Genomic DNA, 20928 nt, shown 5'->3' on the forward strand with positions numbered 1-20928 from the left:
AAAAGATTCGATTTTCCCGCTTCAGGATTCGGTATTTAAGCCGCTTTGCAAAGCTTTGGGTAGAGTGGTGGCAGCCACAGCATTTTTCTTGCTGTTTGCAAGAAAACTCACTCACTCACTACAACCCCCTCCTCCCCACACAAGAAAAGCATTGTGGCTGCTGCTGCTCTATCCAAAGTGTTCTGAAGTGCTTTGGAAAGCTTTGCTTCTGTATTTCCTAGTCAGCTTAGCAATTTGGAAATACCAAGTCATTCTAAATCAGACCACATTTGGGTTGGAAACCTGAAGCACACACCCTTACTTCTAGGGTCTGGGTCCAGATTTGGTTAGAGTGCCAGCCTGGAGGTGAAACTGGCCAGGACTTGAGAAACGAGAATACAGTCTCTTCTTGGAGTGAAAATAGTAAACTTCTCAATAGTTTACCTTACAAAAGGCTTAAAGAAGAGGCTGTGCTAAGTTAGGTTGTTAGTCGTATTAATCTGCAGTAGTACAGCTGGATTTGAGTCCAGTGGCACCTGAGAGACCAGCAAGATTTTTAGAGTATTAGTTCTTGTTGGTCTCTAAGGTGCCACTGGACTCGAATCAGGCTGTGCTAGGCGGTCACCTGCTTCATATTGCTTTGGCCAATTTCTGATCCTTGGTTTCAGTAATTGCAACTGAGCTCCCTGCTTTGTTAGCATTTTGAAGGAAAACATCTATAGCCTTTTAAATGCTTCAAATAGGTAGCCCTGTTGGTCCGTAGCAGAAGAGCAAGATTTGGGTCCAGATCTGCCAAAGGGAACTTTGACTCTCGAAAGCTCATACCCTGGAATTCTAGCTGGTCTTTGAGGTGCTTCTGGATACAAATCTAGCTTTTCAAAGACATGTATGCATTTTTCCCTTTAAAATGCGAGCGGCAGCATTGAAGTTAGTGAAACAAAACAGAGGTTGATGAGTTATTAAATCCCTTCTCCTTCCCCACATGTCCCACACTGCCTATTGAGGCTGCACAAAACTTACTGTTTGCATTTTTCGGACAGAGGCAGAGATCTGTCATCTGTTCTGCCCTTAAATGTCAGCTCTTTGGCATCCAAGTTGCTGTTGCAAAACAGGATGAGAGGACTTGTCAGTCCCTGGCAGGTAGATCCCTCAAGCACCTCTGTAGTGAACACACCTTGGTTCCATAAGAAGTATCTTTATTAGAATCCATACAGTTCAGGTCTGTACTCCATCACAGAATTTGACAGAAGTGGCAATTCAAATCAAGCAGTCTCTGTTATATTTCATTTTTCCGCACTTCAGACAACAGTTAGAGTTTTGGCGTGCAGCTTACACGGGTTCTGTAAGAATCAACTTAGTTATGACTATGAATGAGAGAGACTACAATTTATTCCCAGTATCTGGGGAGAGTAGCTGAACCTGGCGTTTAGACACTTCAAGGTTACAGCTAGCCGAGACGTGCATATTTCTCTAAGAATAAGGGAGAGGTCCTTGCTTAGGTCCTCAGTAACATCCGCACTAAAGTTATGCAGGAAGGGAGGGAGAGAGTGCATATTAATTAATACACATTGATACAGTAGCATGGCTTTAGCATAAGGGCAGCAGTAATAAACTATAAATGTCAGCAACACAATCATGGCATGTATGTAGACAGACAGACATGACAGGACTTTTAAATTGAGAAGTGTGACATAAAATGAAATCAGAATAAGATTCTAGAAAACTTAAAAACCCGATTTTCAACTATTGCCACCCACACAAGCTATATGGAGATGTTGCTACTAGAGATGGGTACGAACCAGAAAAAAACTGAACCATGTGGTTCGTGGTTCGTCAAATTTCATGAACCACGAACTTTCACGAACCTGCCCCTGGTTCACGAACCGGTTCGTTTGGTTCATGAAAACGGCACATCCAGGTCAGAAAATCATCATTTCCGGGCCAGCAGAAGTTCACTTCCAGCAGAAGGTCTGCAGGAAGTCCATCCCCTGTTGCCTAAGAAACTGATTGATTGGCACCAGGCTGTCTGCAGTGATGAACCAAAAGATGAACCAGTGTAAAGTTCGTGGCGGTTCATCAGAAATGAGATCTGATGAACCGCTGATTCATGAACCATGAACCGGTGTGATTCGTGCTTAATTTTGGTTCGTATTTCAGTTCGTGCCCATCTCTCGTTGCTACTTGTTGTGGCTTATTTTGCTAATTCATGCACTGGCTGGTTGCTGGAGATAATAGCGGGTTTAGATGAACATCTTTGTATTTTTATTTTTTATTTTTATTGTAGAAAAGTTAAAAGAAAGCAAAAAAGGAAAATAAAACATGACAAAAACACAACTACAAAGAGCCAACAAAGGCCTACATACAAAGTAAAAAAAAACAATAAAAAGCACAATAAGCATATTATTAATCCATTACAGTTTTTCGCCTACAACACTTCCTTCTTTAGGATCCATCAGCTTGTGGTCTAATTAATATCTTTTTTCTATATCTCATCTTCTTGATATCTCAGATCCTTATTCTTAAAAATCAAAACCACAAATCATTAATTCATTTTTCTTCATCTCTCGCAGTAAGTCTGTAAAGGGTTTCCAATTTACCATGAATATAGAGTGTTTTGTCTCTGAGTAACGCTGTAAGTTTGGCCATCTCAGCGAAGTACATCTTTCCATTCCAATCTTCCATTGAAGGTAGATCCTTGCACTTCTGTTTTTGAGCATATAAAGAGGCAGTGCCGCTGTTACCATATATAGAATTAAAATACCACACTCTTCCAATTTTTTGTCCATAATTCCCAATAAATAGAACTCTGGTTTTAAGCTGTAGATTAACCTTTCAAATTCTCTGCATTAATATATGTAGTTGTAACCAATTTTTTTTTTGCTTAGTTGCAAGTCCACCAAAGATGATAAAACGTTCTTCATATTGTTCACATTTCCAACATGTATTTGAGACACCCTTGGCCATTTTTGCGATTTTGTCTGGAGACATATACCACCGATACATTAGATGAGAGCCAGTTTGGTGTCGTGGTTTAAGAGCGTGGGACTCTAATCTGGAGAACCGGGTTTGATTCCCCACTCCTCCACTTGAAGCCAGCTGGGTGACCTTGGGTCAGCCACAGCTTCTAGGAGTTCTCTCAGCCCCCGCCCACCTCACAGGGGGTTTTGTTGTGGGGGATAATAATAACATGCTTTGTAAACTGCTCTGAGTGGGGTGTTAAGTCATCCTGAAGGGCGGTATATAAACCGAAATGTTGTTGTTGTGATGATGATGATGATGATGATGATGATGATGATGATGATGAACATCTTTGAACCCTGGATCAAGTCAAGTTCTCTTCTTCTCCCCTAGGCTGACCGGGAATGAACCTTGACCATCCTCCCTCTGACCTCAGAAATGGAGGAAGCTGCCCTCAAAGCCCATTACAAAGTCTGTGACCGCCTGAAGCTGGAGAAGAAGCAGCGAAGATGTGCAGGAGAGACCCTGGGGTGGGCAGAGACCCTCATGGAAGCCATAAGCATGAGTGCCCTCGAGTGCCTAGTACCAGTTCCGCTTGTGAGCGGTGGAACTGCACCCTCGAAGGCCGCTACAGAGCCAGCTTGCTCAAGAGAGGTGAAGTGGGGAGGGGGCACAAAGAATTGCTCGTGGTGCAGGGAGGAGGAAGGTTGGTATCTCCACTGGAAAGAGAGGGGTGCAAGGCCACCCTTCTCAGGTAGCTTTGGAGTCAGTCGCCATGTGGACTCAGAATTTAATAACTGCACTTGTGGGTTTGTTGTTTGACTTGGATTTTGGGCTCGTGACCTGCACCTTACTTGCGGCTAGCAAAAAATGTGATTCTTCGCAACACTGCCTGGTGTTGAATGGAACACACAGATGACACTTGTCCATGTTGAGGTAGAGAATGACAATTTTGGCAGCAGTGGGTGCCAAATTTGGCCTTCCAGGAGGTTCCAGCTGCCATCCCAGAACATAGCAAGGGGTGTGGAAAGAGAAGCAGCTGTGACAGTCAACCAGTAAGGATGGCAGTGTCTGTGCATCACGATCACATTCTGCCATGAGCTGTCAATCAAGGCTGGCCCAACCGTTACCGTATTGTACAAGTGTTTTTTTCTTTCTGCTGTTGCGGTTTCTCAAGTAAACACAGAGCACGTGTGTCGCTGTATTTCTCTCTCTGTCGTCATTCCTGCACCCTGTAGCTGGACCCAGATCCATATCTCAAAGCTATTTCCTTTTGAAGTTGTAGCCAAGTTGGTAGGCATGGACGTGGTTCTTCCGCCCAAGGAAGAATGTTGCATGCTGTGTATGTTTTTGAACTGCAGTGCAGCAGAAATTTTTATATCTTACATCCATAGTCCAGTTTGGGGGATCTGGTAACTCTAGCCTAGCACACTTGATTCCCTCTTGTGATACCAAATTTGAGTCCAGTAGCACCTTCAAGACCAGCACAGTTTCCCAAGGTATAACCGTTTGTGAGTCAAACCTCTCTTTGTCAGATAGAACTGGGTTGAAGATTCGCTGGCTGGACGAGATCTTCATTCTGTTTGTATCAGATGAATCTTCGTTCTGTTTGTATCAGATGAATCTTCATTCTGTTTGTACCGGACGAAGTGAGCTTTATACCCTGAAAAATTGTGGTGTTGAAGTTTCTGCTAGACTTGAACATTGGGCTACCGTTATAGACTTCGCCTGAATGCCCACTTGAAACTATCTTGTGAACCCAATCGCTGACTAGGAGATGAGAGGGGTGGGAGAGGTCAAAGTCTGAAACTTTCCTTGAGGTTTTAGCTAGTCCACGGTCAGCCAACATGGTGGTAATAATGGTTGTCATCTTCTGCAGGTTTAAGGAAACGGCCTTCCTTTATGCCCATCTCTTCAGCAGGGCTGACCCATGCCATCGCCAAGGCCTGCAGCGCTGGGCGCATGGAACGTTGCACCTGCGATGAAGCCCTGACCTGGAGAACCGCGAGGCCTGGCAGTGGGGCGGCTGTGGAGACAACCTCAAATACAGCAATAAGTTTGTCAAGGAGTTCTTGGGGAAGAAATCCAACAAGGACCTGAGAGCCAGGGTGGACTTCCACAATAACCTGGTGGGCATGAAGGTGAGAGAGCATACTTGCATGGCATTTAGCTACCTGAAATGATGATGGGCAGTTGCTTGGGTGCATGCGTTAATCTAGGACACGGTGAAGTTGGACTCGGTTATGATTAAGATCTCATCCTTGATTTCCTAGTTTTTTAATCTTATCTTGGAGAAGCTCTGGGGATGGTTGCGGGAGCAAATAACTGGGCTGTGAGAACAGGTCGACTCAGATAAACTGTGCTCAGATGAACTGGGTCTTGAGTGACAGGAGGCGAGAGGTCAGTTTGCCAGTTCAGCTGCTGCTCCTTTTTTGAAAAACAAATCCACATGCAAGTTTGTTAGTCATATGCCCTAGGTTCCAGTCCTGCTGCTGTATCCATGTTTCCCCCCTATTTAAGATATGGTCTCCCATAGCTCAGTGAGACTGTGAGAGTACTTTATATGCAGGCGGTCCATATGCCAATCCCTAAATTTTCCAGTTCAAATTATGTGAGCAGGGCTGGGAAGGATCGCGGCTTAGACCATATTGTAACTAGATGGGTTTGTGGAACATGCAGTAGTTCTGGTATTCATGTTCTTGTATTCATGAGCCAAGCTAGAAGTGATGAATGACACTTGAACGGCAAGTGAACAGACTCACATGTATTCCTCCCTGTTCACTTGTGCTCCACTTGCGCTCCACTTGCGCTCCACTTGATCACATGTAGCTTGGCCCCATGTGTTGATGAATACAGTGTTATGAATACAGTAATGGACTGTGTTATGAACTAATATTCCTCTGAAGGCCTTGCCTTGCTTGTGGGTGTTCCCGAGTGGCATCTGGCCGGTCACTTTGGAGGCAGAATGCTGGGCCTTGTGGTGTGCATGGCAGTTATGTACAGCTGATATTTGAGGCATTGCTTCCTTATTGAGAGCACTGCTTCCAGAGTGCTGAGAAAATATACAACAAATGTCATGGGGGGAATACATTTTTTCCAGTTACCAAGACCATTGTGGAAGAGTTTGGGAATTCTGCAGTCTTGGTGAGCGTCCATTGGCTATTGCCAGTGATTGTCCCCAACATTTGGTTTTACCCCCATTCTCCCAGGGGGTAAACTGTGAGCGAGATAGCAGTCACTTAAGGCGTTTTCCAAGAGCACCAATGATCACCTTGTAAAACGGCAACAGCTCTGTCCCAGACAGCTCCTGCAGTGGTTCGCAGTGAACCTTCTTCTTTGTTGCAAGGGGCGCCGCCTGGAGAAAAGGAGATCCGTTTCCCAGTGAGAAGGCACTTTCTTCCCACTTAGGGGTGCACAGTTTCCTTCCAGTGAAAAACCCGCATGCCTTAAACAATACAGAAATCAAATCATGCGAATTGGGCACTGCCTCGAGGGGGAAAAATGAAACAAGTCGGACCTCGTTAACCCCTTTTGCCACATCCTTTTCCCTCCTGCTTTGAATAAAATGAGGGAACTATTGGAACGGCTCCTTCCTCGTGAAGGGTCCTTTCACTGGGGGCAGGAGAGTCTCTTACCCAATGCTGGTTGCAGTTGCTGTTGAGGTTCGGTTTCAGTGAAAACAAAGGATGTCTGCGTTGGGATTTGAGGGGGGATCATAGAGGTAAACTGATGCTAATAAGATTTGGGAGAGCACCGAACGCTCTGTTGGTCTGAAGAATCTTTGTGGGAGCGGTTGCTGCTGAGATCGTTTTGGATGTATGGCTTGTGTCTTCTTTTAGCGCTCCAAGGGTAGGTGTACATGCTCACACATAAGCAGCTGGAACATCCGACATTCTTTGCATGGAAGTTCACCACTGAGTCCTTTGTGCCAAACTTAGGCACCTGGAAAACCACCTTTCTCCAGGGCTACATGGAATTACATGTTGTATAGTTAGCCTGCTCTCCTCTTCCTCTGAGCACAGGGTGACATGCAGGTGTCTTTCTATTCTTTACAGCCCTGTGAAAGTAGGTAAAGGTGAGAGCTAGAGGCTCAAAACACACGAGACAAAATACCTAGATTCAACTCGTGTTCTCTTACCTAAAGGTTTGCCGGGAAGTGTAGGTGTCCTTGCAGCTTAAAGTTTAGCATTTACAGTGCAGGCGTACTTGCAGCTTAAAGTTTAGCATTTACAGAGCAGTGAGGAAGGAAGTGCAGGCGTGGGGCGCCTTTCCTCCCACTCTCAAGGTGCATCACAGCATTTTCCCTTCCCCTCACCCAGCCTGGCCCTGCAGAGCGATGCCTGGCTGCACCGGGAGACTTTAAGCTGCAAGGACCCCCACACATCCCTCTCTGCTGCTCTGTAAATGATAACTTTAAGCTGCAAGGATGCCTGCACTTCTCCCTGCTGCTCTGTAAATGCTAAACTTTAAGCTGCAAGGACGCCTACACTTCCCGACAAACCTTTAGGTAAGAGAACACGAGTTGAACCTAGGTATTTCATCTCGTGTGTTTCGACTGAGAGATGGGCACAAACCGGGAAAATGCGGTTTGTTGCGGTTCGTGATTTGTCGCGTTTCAAGGATCACAAACCGTCATGAAATTGCCCAGTTTGCGAACTGGTTCATTTGGTTTGTGAATACGTCACTTCCAGGGCAGCAGAAAGTCTTCAGAAAGCCCATCCCCCCATTGCCTAGGAAATTGATTGATTGGTGCCAGGCTGTCTGCAGTGATGAACCGAAAAACGTACTGGCCTAAAAATCATAGCAGTTCATTGTGGTTCGTCAGAAATGCCCTCCGATGAACTGCTGTTCGCGAACCAAAAAGCAGCCTAGTTCGTGATGAACTTTGGTTCGTATTTTGGTTTGTGCCCATCTCTTGTGAGATCAGCTGGAACCTGTATTGTGCAGTGGTTAGATTAGTGCCAGACTAGGATCTGGGAGACCCAGGTTCGATTCCCTGTCATGGATGCTTGCTGGGTGATCTTGGGCCAGTCGAAGACACTCAGACCAACGTATTTCACAGGGGGGTGGGTTGTTGTGAGGATAAAATAGAACCACAAAAGCCGTTTTGGGTACCAGTGGTGGGGGGGGGGAAGCCAGGGATATAACTAAAATAAATACCCCAAGATTTGAACAAGGGTCTGCACACTTCAAGCAATGCTTTGACCTCTGGCTACCCTGGCTGTCTAGACTTGAATAGATGGAGCTGAAGAACGGTGAACAAGAGCTATAATGTATCTTCTGCAAGAGCTGAATACAGAAAGGCCCTGTTTGCATGTTACAGGGAACTCATGTTCAATCCATGTGCAGTGTACACTGATTTTCCTTTGTACACGTGTTGAGTAATTCTCATGCTTTATTCATTGTGCAACTGCATGAGTGATAATGAAGAGCACATTGGGTTTCTCCTGCAAACAGATGTACCCATGTACATGCAGGATGTAGTGCATTCAGTGAGCCGAACTACATGAGACGCCAGATACGTCTTCGTCACGTGTTGGGTCCCGCAAGGTTTCCAGGGCAGTATAGTCTTACAAAGAACAGCCGCTCAATGCAATTCTGTGCTAGGGGAAGAGCAATGGGAAGGATTCTCTTTCGCTTTCCCCCACCGCTCTTCACCCTGGCAGAGAATCGCATCGAGTGGTTGTAAGACTGCACTACCCAGTGAACCTTTCAGGACTCGACACATGTCAGGGCATCTCGTGTCGTTTCTATCACTACAATAGGTGAACAGGAATAGAAAGAATGAGATATTGCTTGCAGAATTTAGCTCCTTGAAGCTCTATGTGCTTTTTTTAAAAAAAATAAAAAAGCTTTTAGTCCTGAGGTTTGCAAAGGAATGCTTAAAAGTGCATAGGTATTGCTTAATGTTGAAAAGTATAGCTTACTGTTTTATGGAACAGCAGGATTTGAGTTCAGTGGCACATTAGAGACCGACAAGTTTTTCAGGGTATAAGCTTTCAGGAGTCAAAGACCTTTTTATGGAAGTGGTCGTAAAGTGCGCTTTCAACATTTGGCACTTGAGCTAGCCCACGTCTAGCAAAGCCTTGAGCTAATTTTCTCACTGGTAGCATGTAGGATTTCTGGGCTTGAGTGGTAGGATCAGACACATGCACAACACACACAAGCCCTGTCTTGTGAAGGATTATTGAATTCTGATCTAGAAATGCAAGGTTTGAGTCCAGAAGCACCTTAAAGACCAAGCAGATTTCCAGGGTAGAAACTTTCCAAAGTCAATGTCCTCTTCGCCAGATAGCTGGAAATTTTGTTGGTCTTTACGGTGCTACTGAACTTGAATTTTGCTTTTCTACTGCGGACCAATACTGCTGTCCACTTAAAACTGATTTAGAAATGGAAATGCTTCCAAAGGGGAAGGCATCGCACAAAACAGGTTCACTTCCTTAACTGTTCTTTTCCCCTCCCCCAAGTCCCATCTCGAGGATGTAATTGGTTTGCCTGATTTGGCTGTATTGCCATGCTGAGAAGGTAGCTTGGCGAATTTGGTCGGACGGACCACGCCCATCTTTCTCACTGAGACTCAAGGTGGGTTGCAATATGTAGAAAACAGTTGAGTCAGACGGCACGAGATGTTTAATAAGCAATGCAGTAGGGCTAGGACTGCAGAAATTAGGAAACAATTCAAACAGAAAACTCTTTTAAGGCATGGCCTGCTATAAACAATGCAGAGAGTGGACGACAACGGTAGAAAACAGTGCAGTAATAACAAGATGGTACATGCAATCAACATTGTCATGAGAGCTATTGTGGCATAGTGGTTAAGTGGTTGGGCTGCAAATCAGCACTCTGCTAGTTCAAATCCCACTGCAACCATGAGCTCTGCCGGTGGCCCTGGGTAAGCCACTCCTCTCAACCCCAGCTCCCCAGTTGTATTGTGGGGATAATAACAACACTGACTTAGGGCCAAGCTACAAGTGACAAATGACACTTGAATGGCAAGTGTATTTCTCCCTGTTCACTTGCCCTCCACTCAATCCACTTGCCAGGCAAGTGTCTTTCGTCATGTGTAGCTTGGCCCTGAGTCCACTGCTTTGAGTGGAGCACTAATCTTTCCAGGAAAGTAGTATATAAGCACAGTTGTTATTATAAGGGAGCTGCTTTAGCATAGTGGTTAAGAGGTTGGGTTGCAAATCAGCAGTCTGCTGGTTCGATTCCCACTCCTGCCATGAGCTCAGCAGGAGATGTTGGGTAAGCCCCTCCTCTCAGCCATGGCTCTCCCGTTGTATTGTGGGGATAATAACGACACTGACTTTGTCCACTGCTTTGAGTGGGGCACTAATCTTTCTAGGAAAGCAGTATATAAGTGTTGTTGTTGTTGTTGTTGTTGTTGTTGTTGTTGTTGTTGTCCTTTATCATTAGCACCCTCCAGGGGTGTTCCATTCTACTACAATTCTGATCCCTTTATAAAAAGGGGTTCTGTTTTGCACATTCGGGGCAGGAGGATCTCTGATCTCCATTCTACAAGATGGGAGCCACCCCAAAGAATGTGCATGTATTGCTGAGAAATCTCGAACATTCCTAGGATACCTTCCGAGAACTACAGTTCCCAAGGTTCCTCGGTCTGGTCTGGCACATACCGAAGTTGTGTACAGTAGGAGTCTTGGAAGGTGTCTTCTCCATGAAACAGATGTGGTGGTCTCTCAGCTGTGTGGAATGTCGGTTTTCCATGACACAAACTGGCCTGATCATAACAGGTCTCTGGAGGCTCAGTAGACTGGTTTGCACCCTGCCCCCAGCGGCCTCAGTCCCCATCCTTTGAGCCAGTAAGAAGCCGAATTCTGTTGCTTCCGCACAAGGAAACTTTTTTTTTTTGTTTAGATCCCAGTGCTTGCACAATTTCTGGGTGACACAACGTTCTCACCGCTTCAGATACTTTCCCCTTTTCGCTACAAGAAGCTCTCTGCCGGAATTTTCCCCTCTTCACACCCTCGACAGCTCAGCTGTGTAACATTGCCACAAACAGTGAACTAATCGCCTGCCCCGACCCCGTTGCGCCCATTTCATGCCTCGCTAAGTGCTTACGATATGACCTCAATGGGTAAGAGAAGGCCGGCTTGTCTGGTGGGAGGAATGAGGTAATTAACCAGAAGGGACTTCTCCACGCTCCTTTTTCTTTATTGACAAGCAGGAGCTTTAGAATATGTAGCTTATTAAAAAAGTAATTTTCTCTTCTGCCAAAATCCACTTGAGCTCACTCAACCGTTTGGGGGAGGGACGAGAGGGGAGAGCGAGAAGGAAGGAATGAGAAACTGCAGACACCCGCCCCCCCCCCTCCAGAGTTCTGGCAACATTGCTGGGTGATCTTCATGCATGTAAATCTGGGTGGCTGTATTCTCCGCCTGCCGCCGCCCTTTCTGTCTGCTGAAATTATGTCCCCCCATCCCTCCTTGACTCTATTCCTCCCTTTGTATCCCATTAATGAAAAAGTCAGAGTATTAGCACACTTGATTTGTTCCACTAGACCCGAGTTAAGTGATGTTTTAATTAAATTTTTCTCCCTCGTTCGCGTTTCTCAGCAAAGTATCATTAAACATGACTTTCTGACTACCTCTTCAGAACATTGCTAAGTTCCTTAATCCCCAGAAGGGCTGACCCCTTCTTTCTTTCTCTCCCCCCCCCCCCCCGCAAGGTATGTCTGGTCAAGCATATCTTACATGTCTAAGGGGCGCTATGAAAGGGGATGCTGTTGCCCTGGGTGAAATACCTATGTTGCCTTTTTTCCCTCTCCGATCTTCGTTACTCATGAGAAAGGCAGATGAGCTTGAGCACCTGGTGGTAAGCTTTCCTGTCTGGATGAGAGCAGGCCGTGGCAGACCTACATTTTTGGGACCCTGAAACTTGAACTGTTATGAGGGCCCCTTCTCAACCAGCAACGATAGGGCAACAACTGGGAGTACAGGGGCTGCAAGCCCCTGTGAAAATTTCAAAATTTCAGGGACATTTTGAGGCCATATAAAATGGGTATTAGAGCATATTCTAAAGTCAATATTAAATACTTCAACCCGTGGGCTTACGATTCTGTCACTAAAATAGCCTTATTTTAATAATAAACACTTAAAAAATCTCCATCAATTTTGTTGAAAAATTCACTCATTAAGAAAAAAAAGCTGCTTCAGGGCCCCTCCAGGATTAGAGGCTCTGAAGTTTAAGCTTCATTAGTTTCATAGTAGATCTGCCTCTGGGTGGAGGGTACGGTTTGTCCTATCATAGATCCCTCACCGTACCACGATATTTGCTGCTTTGGGATGCTGGGAGCAGTTTTAGCACCCTTTCACCTGGTCAAAAATCCTTCAGTGACTGGATCCTTAGGTAATATAGTAAAGAGTCCAGTAGCACCTTTAAGACTAACCAACTTTATTGTAGCATAAGCTTTCAAGAGCCACAGCTGTCTTCGTCAGATGCATGCTGTGGTTCTCAAAAGCTTATGCTATTTTATTTATTTATTTCAAATTTCTATTCCGCCCTCCCCACAAGCGAGCTCAGCAGATAACAACATATTAAAATACAAAATACAATAAAAACAACATATTAAAATACAGTAAAATCCATACACATTTAAAACAGGATGGTGGACAACCTTCACAGGGAGGGCTAAGATTTTATACACCCTTTTTTAAAGGCTGGCAGAGGCCCAGCCTCAGCCGTATGCCTGGCGGAACAACTCTGTCTTGCAGGCCCGGTGGAAGGATAGTAGGTCCTGCCGGGCCCTGATTTCAGCAGACAGAGCGTTCCACCAGGTAGGAGCTAGGACCGAAAAGGTCCTGGCTTTCGTCGATACAATAAAGTTGGTTAGGCTTAAAGGTGCTACTGGACTCTTTACTATTTTGCAACTACAGACTAACACAGCTAACCCCTCTGGATCTATGGATCCTTGGGTGTGCACTTTAGTGGCAAGAAACAGCTGCGCTTGGTGTGTGCTGCAGAAGTGGGACTTCACTCTGTACTTCCCCTGCTTGAACAAACCGCTTTACAACTGCTTCACTGATGCCTTAAGTAGAAGCCAGAGGTAAATAAACACCTTGCGGTAAGATGAGAATCTGCATAATCCTGCCAAGAGACTTTTGCTTGTGTCTGGTGCTGGAGAAAAATAGGTGCATGAATCCTAGCCAGAAACTGTCTTACCCAAGTGGCTACATGGTCGTGATTTAGGTCTTCCTGATTCCAGATAGTGCGGCTAAGGGGCTTAGGCCCTGCATTTTTCTTGAGCTTCCTGCATAAAGGGTTGCAAGTTCAAATCCAGGATGAGGAAACACAGAAACGTAGAAAGCTTGGAAGGAACCTCCAAGGGTCATCTAGTCCAGCCCCCTGAACAATGCAGGGTATTCCCAGCTACCTTCCCGCTCACTTCCCCCAGTGACCCCTGCTCTATGCCCAGAAGAAGGAAAAAACCTCCAGGATTCCCTGGCCAATCTGGCCCGGAGGAAAATTCCTTCCAGACCCCAAAATGATGATTGGCATTACCTTTGTCATACAGGAGCCATGAGAGCCTAGCACCAGCTCACCCCTTCATGCCCTCCCTCTCCTGATCTGCTTACTACATTCATTTTGAGCCATAGAGTCATCATTGCCATCAGGTGGCCAATCTAGCCCCTGCTTAAGTACTTCCAAGGAAGGAGAGCCCACCACCTCCTGAGGAAGCCTGTTCCACTGAGGAACCGCTCTAACTGTCAGGAAGTTCTTCCTAATGTTTAGCCCAAACATATCCAGCTCTTTCAGCTTTTCCTCATAGGACTTCATCTCCGGACCCCTCACCAACTTCATTGCCCTCCTTTGGACATGTTCCAGCTTGTCAACATCCTTCTGAAATTGCGGTGCCCAAAACCGAACCCAATACTCTAGGTGAGGTCTAACCAGAGCATAGTAGAATGATGCCATCACTTCATGTGATCTGCACACTATGCTTCTATTGATACATCCTAAAACTGCATTTGTCTTTTTAGCTACTGCATCACACTGCTGACTCATGTTCAGAGTTTGTTCTACTAAGAGCCAAAACACACGTTAAGAAAAACCTAGTTTCAGCACGTGTTCTCTTACCTCAAGGTTTGCTGGGATCTGTAGGCGTCCTGGAAGCTTAAAGTTTAGCATTTACAGAGCAGCAAAAAGGGAAAGGGAAATACAGGCGCCTGTATTTTAAGCTTTAAGCTTCCAGGACGCCTTTAAGCTTCCAGGACGCTTACAGATCCTTTAAGCTTCCAGGACTTTAAGCTTCCAGGACCCCTACAGATCTTTAAGCTTCCAGGACGCCTACTTTAAGCTTCCAGGACTCCTACAGATCCCGGCAAACCTTGAGGTAAGAGAACACGTGCTGAACCTAGGTTTTTCTTAACGTGTGTTTTGGCTCTTAGACCCCTAGATCCTTTTTTCACATACCACTGCCAAGAGACGTTTCCTCCATTCTATGATTATGCCTTTTATTTTTTCCTACCGAAATGCAGAACTTTACATTTATCTGTGCTGATATTCATTTTGTTAGTTTTAGCCTAGTTTTCTAGCCTGTCAAGGTCACGTTGAATCTTGATTCTGTTTTCGACTGTTTGCTGCCCCTCCCAATTTAGTAACATCTGCAAACTTAGTGTGCATTGTTGCGCAGGATATTTTAGCATAGGCCTTCTCAAACCATGCTTTGCAAGCCGGCAGTCCCAGACTGGATCTATGTTTTTTTTTCCCCCAATTAAAAATGCCATCTTGTAGCATGACTGGAAAGACATGCCTGTTCTGTTGAGAGTAAAGGGTGGAGGCCTGCATTTCGTATCTTCAATCCCATGCCTGAAATTCCCTATTTAGTTTCAGATTGGAAACAAAACAGGAGATTTTCCCACTATATAATCCTCCTTGAGTCCCAGAGAGAAAGGCAGACTATAAATAATGCCAATAAAATTTCAGCGATCATTTCAGATAAGAAATATTGGAATTAGAGATGGGCACAAACCGGTTAAATGGTGGTTTGTTGCGGTTTGTGGTTTGTTGCATTTCAAAAACCACGAACTGGCATGAAATTGCCTGTTTCACGAACCGGTTTGTTTGGTTTGTGAATGTGTCACTTCTCGGGCAGAAGAAGGTCTGCAGAAGGCCCATCCCCTCCGTTGCCTAGGAAACTGATTGATTGGTGCCAGGCTGTCTGCAGTGACTAACCAAATGAACTGGCCTAAAAATTGTCGCGGTTCATCATGGTTCGTCAGAAATGCCCTCCGATGAATCGCCAGTTCACGAACCAAAAAACGGTCCAGTTCATGACGAACTTTGGTTCATATTTCAGTTCATGCCCACCTCTAATTGAAATGCATTCCCATAGTGCTGGATTAGATGTGGCATTTTCACATGTATGTAAAATGGGGGAACCACAAGAAGCAATGAAAACTACTGATAATTTTGTATGAATTATGCCAATTAAGTAAATCTGTATATTCTTGTTAACACTGCTTCCGCAAGGTACGAGGAAGAGGATAGGAAGAATTGTTGGACCCTGAAATTCCTGACCTGTGTGTGGTAGTAAGCCTGAGCAATGTCTACTTTTCCAGGTTATGGACTAGAAACTTGCTGTTGTCAGAGGTGAAATTTTCAAACTGACTCTAGGTTTTTTGTTACCTGCAGGTCATCAAAGCTGGCGTCGAGACAACATGCAAATGCCATGGTGTGTCGGGGTCGTGTACCGTGCGGACGTGTTGGCGACAGCTGTCCCCCTTCCATGAGATTGGGAAGCAACTGAAGCAAAAGTACGAGATGTCGCTCAAAGTGGGCAGCACCACCAACGAGGCGACAGGCGAAGGAGACATCTCTCCCCCAAAGAAATCCGTCCCGGGTCACAGCGACCAGATTCCAAGGACTACAGACCTTGTCTACATTGATGACTCCCCAAGTTTTTGTCTGGTGAGCAGGTATTCACCTGGCACTTCAGGCAGGAAATGTTACAAAGATAAAAACTGCGAGAGCATTTGCTGCGGCCGGGGCCACAACACCCAAAGCCGGGTGGTCACCAGGCCTTGCCAGTGTCAGGTCCGCTGGTGCTGTTATGTGGAGTGTAAACAGTGTACCCAGCGAGAAGAGGTTTATACCTGTAAGGACTGACGTGCTGCAACTGGATCGCCCTTCATGACGGGAGATGAGAGCTTACGGTGTGTATACATGGAGACAAAACAGGGTTGGAGGGTAATGGAAAGCTATGCCAAGATCTAAGCACTTTGTAGGGTACTGGCGACCCAGCTTTATTTCTATCTGTTTTGACATGGTTCCCTTCTCCGCAAACTGATTTCGGAGGTCCAGGCATATGAAGCCAAGTGCTTTTTGCGCAGGAGTAGGTGCTGATTTGGGGGGAGATGCGTCTTGCCTTAGCAAAAGCCATTGCTCTCTATTGGAAAGAATGCTGCTTCTGCCATCTTTGCCATCCTTCATAAAGCTGCTTGCTAAATAAGGAGCTGCTTGGCATGATGAACTCCTGGCTATAATCCAAATGATCCTCTCTCTACTGGCCTGCTTTGACTACTTTGAGAAGCAAGATCTGGAATAGCAGCTGTGCTGGAGGAAAAGCATGTTATCGAAATGTTAGAGCGGCAAAGTAGGGGATAGTGGCTTACTAGCCAGCACTGCTTCTTGAGCATAAATTGCAATGGAAATCCCATGGCCTGTCTCGTGACAATCCTAGTGTCTAAATGTGGCCTTTTTGAAGGAAAGTGTTTGCTTTCCTCCTGAATTTTGTAGCAGCTCTTGTGTGAATTCTTTGAAAGACGTTGATCTAGCCAGTCAGAAACATAAGAGTATCTTTTCCCCCCATATCACATATTTTATCTTAATCCAGTCCTCACTTTTTTTCCCCACTTACAGCCTTCGTTGTCTACTTTGTACACTATGAAAACCACTAGAGGCCTTCTTAAACAGTCTAAAGACACTGCTACCCGTTATCTTTCTCCTGATTTCTTTGTACCTCATGTCGGTCCAAAGACACCCTGTGGAGGCTGCTTAAAATCTCCGCGCAGATTGTATCCCAACTTACAGATGTGTTGTTTTGCAAGTCATCTTCTGATAGTGGGTGGAACCCTGTTGCCTTATGGAGCGTAATGCTGCTTAGACTTCTCTTGAACTGAACTGTAAGCCATTTTGGACTGGATTGCACCTCCCAGGAAACCTACCTGTTAGGACATCATTCCATTTATTCTGCACAGCGGCTGTGGTGTTGAACCTGGCACAGTCTCCATGTAGACTTTTGACTTTTTAAAAAACCACTAGCTTGAGGTGTGTATTTTAAAAAAAATTAAAAAAATAAACACCAAATGGCAATGCAAATATTGGATTCCAAGTGACCAGTCAACAAAGATAAGGGGAGGAAAGGAAGATGGAGACGAAACTGAAACCACAACAGTGACCAAATGCATCAGCATCGGGGGATACGGATCCTTTGGCTCCTATTTTAAAACGAGGATTTTACAAATTATGACATCGACACCACGGCTTTTCTTCAACAACACTACTTGGATCAGAAGTGGCTGGCTTATTTCTGGATAAAGTGCTCTTATTGGTGGCGGTAGCATTGGGTACTTCCAAAGATGGCACTTCTTTGATTCTCCAGTAGTAGCAAGTTCTCTAGTTTAAACTGCTGACCTGGTTTTCGATGGAAGCTGGATGTGTGACCTACCGTACGGTTTCCGTTTGCTTCACTGTGGCTGTGCAGCCTTCCAAGGACAAACCTATCTTTACCACAGCTTCTTTAAAATAAAAAAGTAGTAGCCACTTGTATTTAAGCTATATTCTTGTGCGTCTACTGGGAGGGGATGGAGTTGGTTTGTTTTGTATTCTTGGGAACCCACAATCCAGCTTTAACTTGGCTTTTTGACCTGCTATCTGGAGGGTGGCAGAGAGGCACAAGAATGGCATGCTTTCTCTCTTTTTGATTCAGGATGCTGCAGACGTGGGAAGACTCCACCTGTTGTATCTCTTTCAGAGGCCAGTTATAACAGATGTGAAACTCAAAGATGGCTGGTCCCCCTCCCTCCCCGCCTCTGGTGTTTCCGTATGGCTATGCACGAAGGACATTCTTTGACCTGAAATGTTCTTGGCTTCCTCGCAGGATGGAGCAGTCCTGAATATATGCAAATGGTTGTACCTTGCGGTTTTTAAGAATCAAGACTGAATAGAAACCTATTATTCAGTGTGGATAGATATATGCCTAAATATAAATATTGAACATTTATTTATTAAGCCTTTCAGAAGGACCTTTTTACGGTTTTGATGTGGTATTGTGTCCAGTCCCCTCTCGAGAATTCGCTCCCTCTTTGCCCGCACATGTAGCTTAGTTCTTAAGTATCTCACCAATGTCTGTTCCCCCAGCAAAGTTGGGCATTACTGCAGAATGAGACATGCTACATTTTTCACTTTGAGGAATAGCTGAACCACTTGTCTTAGTCCTAATTCTTTGAAAGAATGGGTCCAGGTTGGTGCCTTCAAGATAGCCCCTGTTAAGTACCACAAATAATGTGGAGGCCAGCTGGATATTCTTCCTGTTTTACATGAAGGTTAACTCGGCCACCCTCTGCAGCGATTAGAAGCTTATCCTGGAGAGTTTTTAATGCCCGTGCAATTTCCCCTCCTCGGTACAAACAACTAGAGAGTTATTGGTCCTTGTTTCATACTAGTGTGTATAGCAAGAGTTCGCAATTGAGAAGGCTGTGTGTGGTACAGTAGGGCACATCTGCTTTTTACCATTGGCTCCAAAGATTGGGGAGTGGTAGGGGACAGAATTCCCTTCTTCAAACATTTCCTAGTTCCTTTGGAATTCTGCTACCAAAGGCAGCTTGTATTTAAGGCCATTGCGAACCAGAAACTGTACAACTGACTGGGTCTTTGCCTTCCATGGCAGATGATCGCAGTTGCCAGGTCCCCTTACCATCCCGGCAGGAGGCTGGGACACTGAAGCTTCCCTTTGTTGTGTACCCAGCACGCTTCACTTCCGGTGATGTCACTTCCAGGTGCAGGAGGATGTGCACACTTTGCCACCAGCCAATTTGGGCCTCAAACTGGCCCAATTTGGTCTGTTTGAGGCCCAAATCGGCCCACTGCAAAGTGCGTGCGTGCTTTCAGGAAGGCGGTGCATTGTTGCGCCATCCCCAAGGGCACGCCCAGGAGCTCCGTTTCCATGCCTTTTTCTCCCACTGACCAGGCAATGATGATCCCATTTTGAAACTCTCATACATTATATAAGTTTATGCAGCAAAAGAGTATGCATTGCTGATTTCTTTTGTAGAAAACGGCCTCCTTTCGCTGCAACAGATGCAGATTTCCAATCACTGCTAGGACAAGAAAACCCAGCTTTAGAAAATGTGTCGGCCGTGTGTGTCATTGCGTGTGGACCATGACTTAACCCGGGATTGTGTTCCAGAAGTGGCGTAAATAAGCTGAGTGAGCAGCCAGGCCCTGCTGGTATGAACATCATGTGGCACTGGAGTCCTTGATAGAAATTTAGGACTTTGGAAAATATGGGTAAATTGAGTTGAAGTAGAAATGGCAAAATGCCCCGCTGGGTTGTGAAAACCGCACACTGCAAACTTACTACTATGCAGTTTGCTCAGAAGGAAGTCTGTACTCCTTATGGCTTACTCCCAAGAAAGCGGGCCGTAGTGGCCGTTTCCCCATGTCTTAAACATAGCCCCCCACTCACTGAATGCTGGCAACTTTTTCACGTGATTTCTGATGTCACTATTTCCAAAATGGATGCAGGCAGTTATGATTCCATTTTCGGCACATGCCGAAAATGGAATCATAACTGCCTGCTTCCATTTTGGAAACGGTGACGTCAGAAATGGCGCGAAAAAGCCGCCAGCATTCAATGAGTGGGGTGCTATGTTTAAGACGTGGGGAAATGGCCAGGGTTGGATTCCGGAAGTCTATAACACCACATACTGAGTTTGATCGAAAACCGATTCTCTTGGTAAGGCCGGTCCTGCCATGAATCAGAGTGCAGCTGTCTTCCTTGGGTGGTAGATTTGCGGTAGCTATTAAAAGGCAACCGACTGTCAATTATTTTGTTCAATATATTTTTTGCCACTGTGGAGGCACCATTCTAGATTTTCTGATTTGGATTCTGGAGTTCTTAGGTTGCCTCTGGTTCCTCGGTGGTAACCCAGTGGATTTCGCTGCAGAGAAGCTGAAACCCTGTGAATTAGTTTTAAAACATTAAAAGCCCATCTCATGTTGTTCACAGATGGGGGGGGGGAAGTAACATTTCAGTTTTTTTTCAAACTCTCTGAAGGATCTGGGAATCAGATTCACACGGTATAACATTTCGGGGTGTGATTGCCGTGATTTGAGGCTCTTGTGCAGTGGTGTAGGGGGAGCAGAAACAAACGGATGGGGAACACCTCTTACAGCTTGATCCTACACCGCTTCACTCGACAGTAAGCCCCACAGCAGGACTTACTCCTGAGTAAATGTGTGGCAGATTGTAGCTTTTGAGACAGAGGCAAAGGAATGAATGAACTACTGAGTGGGAAAGGTCTTTGTATTATAATTCGCGCACTGAAGCCAGGGTGCTTTGTGTAAGTATTTAAAAAGTGTATTTATGTTAATGCAAATATTATTACTTCCTTGTTATATATTGTAAATAGTAAGGTTTATTCTCCTGTGGCTGAAGTTATAAATGTCAAATAGTAATGAGGCACATGTGTTAAAAGGTGTCGGCAGGTGTAATATGTATAGTTATAATCCTCGGGGTGAGTGTATTCTGTGACCTTAGCAACTCAAGGTGGCAAGATAGAACACGAGCTGCCATTTGGGGGGTGGGCAAAGAAATGAGTCTGTTCTCACCAGTTTTGTACCTTCTCCATATGCCTTAAATTTAGATATATAAGCTGACGGGGATCCACAAAGCTGCTCTTGGAGAATCCAAGAGCTGCCTTATTCTCCATGGGGTCTTCAAGCTAACCCCATGCTTATCATGAACAGCCC

The 20928-nt window shown here is 45.3% G+C and overlaps 1 protein-coding gene across 1 annotated transcript; it reads left to right on the top strand.

Moving 5' to 3' along the window:
* The first annotated feature begins 3337 nt into the window (after nucleotides 1–3337).
* Nucleotides 3338–19656, top strand: WNT9A (Wnt family member 9A). Its single transcript, XM_054990834.1, is given in 6 exon segments — nucleotides 3338–3516; nucleotides 3519–3591; nucleotides 4817–4921; nucleotides 4924–5078; nucleotides 15589–16109; nucleotides 16816–19656. Coding segments are annotated over 5 exon segments (948 nt in total). The 5' UTR covers nucleotides 3338–3375; the 3' UTR covers nucleotides 16063–16109; nucleotides 16816–19656.
* Nucleotides 19657–20928: the final 1272 nt, after the last annotated feature.

Source organism: Eublepharis macularius, chromosome 11 (assembly GCF_028583425.1).
Source record: "Eublepharis macularius isolate TG4126 chromosome 11, MPM_Emac_v1.0, whole genome shotgun sequence".
Classification (NCBI taxonomy): domain Eukaryota; kingdom Metazoa; phylum Chordata; class Lepidosauria; order Squamata; family Eublepharidae; genus Eublepharis; species Eublepharis macularius.